Here is a 9,996-nt window from a genome sequence, read left to right as displayed (position 1 = left end):
GCATGAAGCAATAAAAGCAGACTTCCAGCTTGGTGTGGTGCCCATCTGGCATGCTTCCTTCAAATTCCTGTTTCTGTCAGGCAAGATGGTGCATACTGTGAATCCCAGAGTTTGGGAGGAAGAACCAAGAGGATCTATGAGTTCAAAGCCAGCATGGCCTACGCAGAAAGTTCCAGATCAGCTAGAGCCACATAGAGAGACACTGTCTCAGAACACAGAAATTCCTACATTCCCCATCGCCAGCCACACCCTTCCCCGACCTGAGGACACACAGGGCTGTGAGACAGTAAGGACTGTCATCAGTGAGACAGCACAGTTCACACAGTCTTCAGAAATTTCCAGAAGACATGGCTGGCTTTCCAAACATGACATTGCCTGCTTCTGAGAAGTTACATGGCAGAGTCAAAGGAAGCCAGGCCATCTCATCTAAGCCCATGTGTCCCCTAGTGCAAGATCCTAGGCATTTAGGTAAAATCAGATATGGTGGCAGAGTGTATATATGAAAAATTTGTTTATAGTAATTTATCATAGAAATTGAAGATCATTTTTATGTCCAACAATAGAAAATGGTTGGGTTCATAAAGCAGAACATTATAGAACCATTAAAATGCTGTTGTAAAGAATAATTAACAACCATATATATATAATATATATATATATATATATATATATAATACACACTTTAATATTATAAGAAGAAATACTTAAAATAGTGTGGCTGTAAGTCAGCTTTCCAAGTATGTTACTCTTTCCTGTGTCTCAGGCAATGTGCCCGTAATTTTATTTATGATTGTTGTGCCCAGATTTTGGAACCCCAAAAGAACCCGCCAACAAGGAGACAACTCACCAAATGCAAGGACAAAGGTTTCTTTACTGACTTGAGGATACAAGCTGCAGCAGGAGCCCCATTCTTTCGGGAACAAATGAAGTACCCACTTTTGACTGAGGGGTGTTTTTATAAGGGAAAATTGTACGGCTGGAAGCCCCAAGATTACAAAACTTCCGTGGTTACTCAGGACAGGACAAAGATTGTATGCTTTAGGCAAGGTGCAATTAAGCAGGATGCTGCAGAGGAAATGGGTTTGTTAATTGTCTCCTGGGCTGGGGACTTCTACAATTAACTATCTGATCCTCTTTGGCCCAGAGGAATGTGGACACCATTCTAGGGTGTGACATCTGGTCTAAGGGCTTGAATCCTGTGGACCTTTGTTTAACCTTGTCTGCTGGGCTGCCTTTTGGGAGCTTAGAGTTTTCTTTTTGGGCTTTGGAGTCTGGGTTTTAGACTTTTATTAATTTTCCCCTTTCAATGATATTCAATGTTATGATTTCTGTTTTCATCAGAAAGTATCCTTCATTTTTCATTTGCAACAGTGGTTTCAGATTCTTTGGACATATCTCTCAAATCTGTAGGATGAAGCCCCAACCCAGAAGCCCTGAGTAAGATGTCTAGCTAACAAGACAGGCTGGGTCCATGGAAGCAGGGAGAACTCTGTTGTTGCCTGCTGGGTCTCCGCTAGACTCAGTTCCCAATCATACTGGGACAGGGCACTAACTCTTTGAAAAGTGCTGAGAAAATGTTTTTCTCTCAAGTTCCGAAAACCAGTAAGGCATATCAGCTCTGCCATGGGAGCACCTCTGAAAGCATGTCATCCTGGGAGGTGGGGAGAAGGACCACAGCTTTGTGGGTAATTGAGGTAGCTGCAGGGCACCCCAGTGAGTCTGGAACAGTGCCATGGTTGCAGGCCTGGAGAGCTTTTGGGGACTGTGAAAGTAGAGGAGTGTCTCATAACTCCCTCCTGAGAACTGTAGACAATTGCTGGCACAGAAATGCTATACAAGCAGGCTGTAGCAAGAGCTGATGGAACCTGCGTTATTAATTATATATAATCTAAAGACTGGTGGGCAGGAAGCAATTGTGGAAGTTTGCACCAACCATACAAATACAACATCATGTACTCCTGTGCCACACATTAATTTATAACGTGCATTTCTATACTTTTGGGCTTGAATGATACAACTTTCTTCTCTGTTTGTCTGTGTATAAATGTATGTGTGTATAAATGATCACAGTTACATTTATCCTAAAAACAAATCAATATTTAATAAAAATCAGAAGATACAATTATTGTAGCCAACTGTTCTATCCATATCCAGTCTTCATTCTTAACTAGACCTAACCTGAAACGTGCTTGACTGGAAACACTCCTGTGTCTGAGTGTATAACTGAGTCAGTTTATGCCACCTTTGAATACTAATTATCAGATTGTAACAAACTGATTATTCAAACTGAGAAATATTCTTCCCACTGCAGTTTGGTGGGTTTTGTCTCAATATACATTTTCCTACTAACACAGAATCACTTGTGGCACTGAAATGCACTGGGCAACCTGCAAAGAGACTTTAACTCAAGTCCCAAGCCACAGAAATCATCATGGGTGCCTTGGAGAAGATCAAATCATGAACCTTGGCAGCCTATACCACCAGGATCCCCTGTTTCTAGACATCTGTTTGCAGTTCCTCTATCTGGACTAGGGCATTAAGCGTCCCAAAGCAATTTAAGAAGACAGGCTTTCTATTAGCTAAGGTAAACTCTGTATGGTCTATGGTATGGGTTAGTTCTTCCACTCACTGGTCCACCCTGCATATATACAAAGAACATTTGTGTATGTGTGCTGCAAGGGCTTTGTGAGAGCCAAGGTATAGATACTATACTAAAAGACTGAGTATAGAGCCTAATGTTGCACCTGGCACACTGAAGATACTCAACAAATGAGTCTCAAAAAAAAAAAAAATGACAGTCTGTGACATTGATGGTGATGGTGGTGATGATGGTAGGACCACTTGACCCATTTAAAAGTATGTTCCTTAAACCAAGGTCTCCTTACCTTACACACACACACACACACACACACACACACACACACACACACACCTCATCACAGCTCTCCTACACTAGCAAATAATCAGAGAGTGTCTTGACTATTCTAATGAAGTTTTCAGTTATAACGAAGCCTCCTCACCTGCACTTCCCTCTATCTTCTGACTCACAATTGCAAGTTCCTATATGTCTTTCTCTTCCCTTCCCCAAAGTAATGGGCATTCTTACCGCCTGCCGCTAGGCTACTTTCTGGATGCAGTTCTCAGAATGGCCAGTAGAGGGAGGAAGAGCACGCGTGCTGAGTTTGGAAGTTCGCCATGTAACAAGGAGAAATGGCCTGTGCATGTGGCTAGCAAGAAAGGATCTCCAATCACCCGGATTCAGGATGTATGGATATGAGATTCAGGACGAGAACATCGGGGAGTAGTGCTACTCTGGCCACTCCGAACACAAAAGCTGCCGTTTCTATAGCGGGGATGCTGGTGGGAGAGCTGCGCTGCCTCCACGCAGGCTCACCCCACACAGTCACACAGGGGAGCCTCTCTGGGGTTGCTTTATCTCTCTGTCCGCTGTTGCTCCCCAGCCCTAGTCTCGACTTGGCAGCCTCTAGTCCTCTAGCATTTTCCCTACTTCAGTTTCTAGTTTACCTTCTAAATTTTTATGCCCTGTTTAACCTTTATTGCTTAAGTTTCCAGGGTTTTGTTTCTACAGTATTCAGAGTTTGTTAATTTAACAAATTACATTCTCCTCAGGGAGGAGAATGATGTAATTATATTATAATCGCAACTTATACATTAAGGAAAGAATGTGTCCTTAAGACAGAGTGTCTGTGAAGAGTTTTTCACTGTAGTTTCAGAAGTAGAACTGTGTTGGGAAGTGATGAGAAAACAGACTTCTAATCAACAAAAGGACGAGTTTCTTATTAATTAAAACATTTCTAATGATGCAATAAGCAGTGGGAACTGTGAATATTTATGATGAAACTATGTAGTGTATTTTGGAAGGATTTCCTCAATTAGGTGTTGAGAGGACTTTAAAGTCTGCCCATTTCATGATGCTTTGACTTCCTGTTTTCATAGAAAATGGTGTGGGAATGCTTATGTACTATAGTTACTTTAGTGTGAGCATCAAGGGACATCTTGTCTTCTTGTATTATAGTAAGTCACTGCAAAGCTTTATCTGGTGCCAGGAATTGCATTTCAAGAGGGAAAGAAAGGGCAGGGGATATGGCTAGTGGGTTAGTGCTTTCTTAGTGAGCATGAAGTTCAGAGTTGATCACTAGCAATACATAATACTAGTGTATGCCTATAATCTCAGCACTCCAGAAGTAGAGAAAGATCAGTAATTCAAGGTCATCCTTGGCTACATAGTGAGTTGAGGCTAGCCTGGACTACATGAGACACTGCCTCAAAACCAGAAAGAAATCAAGGATTTGAAGACTTGTATTCTTTGGTACTGCACTGCTACCAACTGTCACCTCCTACTACCACCCAAAAACCTGCTCTTCCAAACAGCTGCTCCTAATGGCACCTGAAGATGCTAGTTGTTAATATAAGGACATACTATGAGGTAATATTCCCGAATCTGATGGAACAGTTCAAAGGACTTCCTCAACATACAAGTCCTGTAAAATCCTAGGAAGTTCTGCCATCTAAATGATCCATGTTAAACTTTTAATTAATTAACTAGTGTGTGTGTGTGCCTATGTGTATGTATATGTAAGTGTACATGAGCACATAATAGAGAATCAGATCCCTTGTAGATGGCTATGATTGACATCCATCTGACAAGGATCACTGGGAATAAAACCTAGTTCTTTTGCAAGTACAGTGTGCACTCTTAACCACTGATCCATCTCTCCAGCTCCATAATCTACCCTTAATAAGAACAAACCAAACAGATCACTTTATTGCAGGATTCCTCTGACTTCCATTTCTTGTGTGTAGTGCTCCTTTCCTAGGAGAAAAAGGAAACAAACCACTTCCAAACTTCTTTAAGAGAATGTTTTCTGTCTAGAACACCTTATCACACTAATGCCTGGACTTCAACATTTTGGAGAAATTATATTCATGTATCTCTGCCAATATTTTCTTAGAAATTTCCTTCATTCTCATTAACTGATTAAGCAGGGATTGCAGCACAGTAGCTATACTGGCTAACTTGTCTAATACTTTTAATTCCATTTGATTTCCAACAGAACATCTGTTACTGTTTTCATTATGTAGAAGTCATATCAGTAGCTGGCTTAAATTTCTCCACATCATCCCCCTTATTGGTAGCAAAAACCAAAGTGAATGCAGGCTTACTTTTGCTTTTCAATGTGAAGCACCTCCTCCTGTGCTCAGCACAAGTCCTCTTCAAGGCTGATGACTTGGTTACAAGATAAAGGCGGAGGAGTGTAAGTTCCATCGACATGCAGGTCTTCAAAGCACGACTTCCTGAAGGCATAGGAGTTGTCACAGCAGTGGCCCATTCCAGCATTGACAGGCTTGGCATCATGTCTTCTGCACAGAGCTCCAAGGATCAGCTTTGCCTTTTCCAAAGGAGAGTCAAAGTGAGAGCAGTGAGTTCGTGTTTGTTGTCCTTTTATCCATAGACATTGAGATTATATCTGCGCATCCCCAAGCTGGACTTTCTTCTAACACCACCTAGGTCTCACTTTGGGAGGAAACAGAAGGCTATCAGTGTGGACTGAGCCCCAGCTTAAGCTCCCTCTTCATGTCACTGTCAGGCTGAGGTGCACTTGAGTCATCTCGAGGTTCCTTCCTCTGTCATCTGATAGACTGGCTTCAGCATGAGATTACAGCTTCTTATACCTACCCAACACCACCAATGCAGCATCAATCACCAAGCCCACCTTACAGCCAGTGTGACTCGGATGTGTAGGCTGGTAGTACTTCTCTGCAAGCTCCAATCCGGTGTTTTCCAACTGGGTAACAGACATCTGCAACCAACTGCAGAACTGACACACAGTAGGTGCTCCAGGGGTGTTTAAATGCATGATCAGGGAGCCTGGTCCTGTTTCTGTCATCTCCCTTTTTTTCTTGACCCCTTCTAGAACTGTCTCCTTATCTTGCTCCCACTCCAGTGCTCACAACACAAATACTCACCCTCACAGTGTCTGCTTGTGTGACACTCTGTGTACACTGGCCATCCAAATGCCCTGTCACTCAGGCATTTGAGGATGAAGTTATTCAAACCAGTCAACACAAACATTGAATTATGAATTCATCCATTTTAGAAGTAACCAAGACAACTTCCCCAAAGCAAGGCTCTAGGAACAGATGAATCTAATCAGATGAATTCCTCAAGGAAGGCATGATTCCACAACAACAAAAAATTTAAGTGAAAATGAAGGTAGGGCTAGATAATAACTTTGGATCTTTAATTAAATAACTGCTTTCTTAGAAGAAAGGCTGTAGCAAGTTAGTATAAAGGATACAGTCTACTGTGAATATAGGACAAACAAAAGTAGCACCAAATAAGAATTCAGAAACGAGCCATGTGACTTGAGAGACCTAGAAGCTAAATCTCAGCGGTTTGAGCACCCTGCAGCTCAGGGACAGTCTCCACGGTGAAGAAGGAATGGTTATAATCAAGCTTCAAGGGACCCTGGAGGAAATGTACTCATTCCTGCCCTTCCTTTCATCTCATGTGAACTAATGCTCCTATTTGATTTCAATCTCTCTAATATTTTGGTTGAGGAAAACAATGGCCTGTTAATGCAACCAATGGTCTCTGGCTCCGAGAAGACATTGCTCCTTGTGAATGAGCATACTTAAGCACTAACACTTTAAACATCACGAGTTCCACGGGCATTCATCAGACATCTGCAACATCTTTCAAACTCCTGACAAAGTCGGTTTTGTCAACTTTAAAACCCAAGCAATAGACTCCTGTAAGCGACCCAGGGGAAAGTTTTGTGTATCTGATGACACAAGCTGGAGAGGGGACAATCCTCCCCTGTTGCTAATTAAAAACAGTTGGCATGAGTTGCCTGGGAAGAGTCTCCCTGAGGACTATTAATCCCCTTGGTAGGTCATGGATCTGTCCACATAAATGATTCCTTGGGACAGGGAAGCAGAACTTCTGACAGATGGTAGATGCCTCACAAGTGGGCTTACCGCATCCTCGACACAGGCAGGTTGCAGCTCATCGCTAAGTGGGCAGCATCTACTGGCAGCCGCTGCCATCTTCCTCATGAATATCACCAACTCCTGTGAAGACAGCTGTGGAGCTTTCTTAGTATAAAGGACTGTGAGCCTAAAACATTAAGTTCTTCTTACTCTAGGTAATATGAACACGCGCAAATATCCATCTATACCAGGGGTTCTCAACCTGTGGGTCACGACCCTGTTGGGGAATCAGACTTTCAGAAGTGTTGCTTCGCAGATATCCTGAATATCAGAATTCACATGTTGACTCATAACAGTAGCAAAATTGCAGTTATGAAGTAGCAATGAAATAATTTTCATTATTGGTTGGCGGTGACTACAGCATGAAGAACTGTATTAAAAGGTTACAGCATTAGGAAGGTTGAGAACCACTGATTGACAGTTTCTCACAATATCCAACATTATCTCTGATGTAGGAGGAATGAGGCATTAGATGAGGCTTAAGGACCTCTTTTGCCCTGTCCTGATGGCTCAGTGAGTAATTAGACACAATTGCCATTGTCCTCACACTCATGGCCGCCTCCATCCTAACCCATCTTTATTGGACTAATCAGGGATACCTAGAGTTTGATGAAGCTCCTAGGGACTATTTGCCTTGGGTGGAGCAGCTCGAGTTCTCCAGGGACTCCCACCCCAGATGGCAGGGGCAGACAAGCACAGTGTGTGGGAGCTGCGGAGTGCTACCGGTGCTGTGAGCTAAGTTAGAACTTTAAAAAGGCTCAAGTCTCTGGCCGAAAAGGAGGGAAGGAATTGCCTCCCCCTCCGCCTTTCTTAGTGCATTCACTTCAGAAAACCTTTGAATGGATTCCTCCCATATCTAAGTGCATAAATACGTATTTTAAAACATTTCTATCAACTCTATGAGGCAGCAATGTCTTCTTTGGGGACTCAAGATCTAGGGACATAGGCAGCTCCCCTTTCTCCCAGATTTTTGGTGTGGGGAGAGCTTGGCTTCAGGGAGAACCCTGCTGCAAATTACAAAATGCCTCATTGCTTGAAGATACATGAAGGGCTAATTCATGCGAATTAGGACCATTAGCAGGTAAAGCTAGAGTGAATTTTGACAAGTGGGACTGTCAAATCATCTTGAGGACTAGTCATTGTTCAGAATGAGTTCACCAAATATTGTGCAGAATGGGTTGTATCTGCTTAGCTGTGGCTGGGGACTGTGACTTCTGTCTGTCTCTACAAACTGTTAGTGGACACACATTGCATTAGTGATGCGCATCTCACTCTGGTTTAATGTTTATTCAATTAAGAAGAAACTAGTCTATTTCAATACTACCTTGACAGAGTTTGTTCCTAATGATAGCTCCCGGACAGTGCATAAAAGATGACCAATAGGAGGCCAGGCAGGGCAACTGGAGGAAAGGGCTTCAGAACTGAGAAATGGCAATGCCTCTGAACGAGTCAGGTGGTGGGCATAGGATAGGAGGAATTGGGAGGTCATTGACAGTGGCTTTGGGGGGGGTGTTTTTTGAAGGTGGGGGAGGGGAAATAGATATGAAATAAGTTTCATCATGTCTTAAGGTAATGACTTCTTTGAGAAGAATGCACTGCGGATTCCCAACATCACAGCAGGGAGTCGAGCTATTTTAAGTCTGGTTCTAGCAACACAAGTAAAAGAAAATGACCTGAATTGGGATAGCGGTGTTGATGCCAGAAAGACATGAAGTGGTTTTAAAGAGAAACACTACAGAACTGGGTGTTCAAGACCACAAACAATTAGAATTAATTGCTGCATTTCTAGTAGAAAACCCACATGGAAGAAAGACATTTTCTACAACAGCCAGGGAGAATCTGGGCCTGGGTTCTAATGTTGCATCCTAAAGTTTGGGAGCCACAAATCTAATCTTTCCAGTGGGCATTAGCAACTGAATACAACATAATAGAAAAACACTAAGCCAAAAGCCCTGCCTAAAACAACCAGGACATGTTCCGTGATCCATTATTTTGGACATTTAATTCAAACTCGATATTATGAGATACTACATCAAACTGCACTTTTCTTTAATACTGTGTTTCTAAATAGACCATTCTAGTAAGACCTCAAAGATTCCCAGCATGGGCTTTACTTTTAGATTACTTAATCCTTGATAAATAGGATTTCCCAGGCTCTCTGTGCCCACGGTGTTCCTATTCCCTTTGACAAATAACTAAGGGATCCATCTAACTCTATACTTGGTGGTAAACATACCAGCCTTGCCTGTAAAACCTGACTTGAAAGTGACAAGGAATCCTGGATTCCAATCTCTATTGCAGCTTTGATTCCAAGTCACAGTCACAGCCCCAAGGTATGAGAGTTCATGGTGGCCCTTCAAGGCCAGATTTACTCCCTTATCTCAGAGGCATCTGGGGAACTAGCTTTGGAAGCAAAATGGAGGCTACCTAAGTTATATAAATATCTATTGAATCAGCACAGAGGGCTGGTTAATACTCAACTTAAGAGTGTGTGCAAATTCCGAACAACTCTTAGCATGGGGATTAACCAATAGTCAAGGATGAATCTGGGCCATTTTAGGAGAATACCTGTCCTGGAAGCTAGGGCCTCCTAACTTCTTATATAAGTCACAGTAAGTTTTAACACAGTCACGGTTTTCAGAGACCACTCTTTGGAACATCTCTTTCTGAAAAATAGACGTTGTTAGTGTTTTTCCAGGGTCAAAACAATATGCCTTGAGTTAGAATAACAAATACAAATAACAAATTTCCTGAGTAGTTTAATAACATTTGCTTAAACACTCCTTTTTTTTCAGTTAGTGAGTTTGAAAAACTTAAAAAAAATGTTTTTTTTTTTTTCTGAAAAAGAAATCATCACATGTTTTGTGGGAAACAAGTGTAACAGCAGGATTGAGAATTTATCTTACCATGACATAAACTCATTTACGGGCCTAAATGACAATTTCTATAGCCACAAAGCAAATCATTCATCAAACCAGAATG

General features: G+C 42.1%; 1 protein-coding gene across 1 annotated transcript in view; it reads right to left on the bottom strand.

Annotated features, from left to right (window-relative positions):
* The window catches only part of LOC100759078 (alpha-fetoprotein), a 44,245-nt gene that overhangs the window by 10,657 nt on the left and 23,592 nt on the right, over positions 1 to 9,996 (bottom strand). The window contains 3 exon segments of the mRNA XM_027388375.2: positions 5,185 to 5,411; positions 7,003 to 7,141; positions 9,583 to 9,680. Coding sequence (XP_027244176.1) covers positions 5,185 to 5,411; positions 7,003 to 7,141; positions 9,583 to 9,680 — 464 coding nt within the window.

Source organism: Cricetulus griseus (assembly GCF_003668045.3).
Source record: "Cricetulus griseus strain 17A/GY chromosome 1 unlocalized genomic scaffold, alternate assembly CriGri-PICRH-1.0 chr1_1, whole genome shotgun sequence".
NCBI lineage: Eukaryota > Metazoa > Chordata > Mammalia > Rodentia > Cricetidae > Cricetulus > Cricetulus griseus.
The sequence above is the reverse complement of the archived record's forward strand: the minus strand, read 5'-3'. Positions and strand labels throughout refer to the sequence as shown.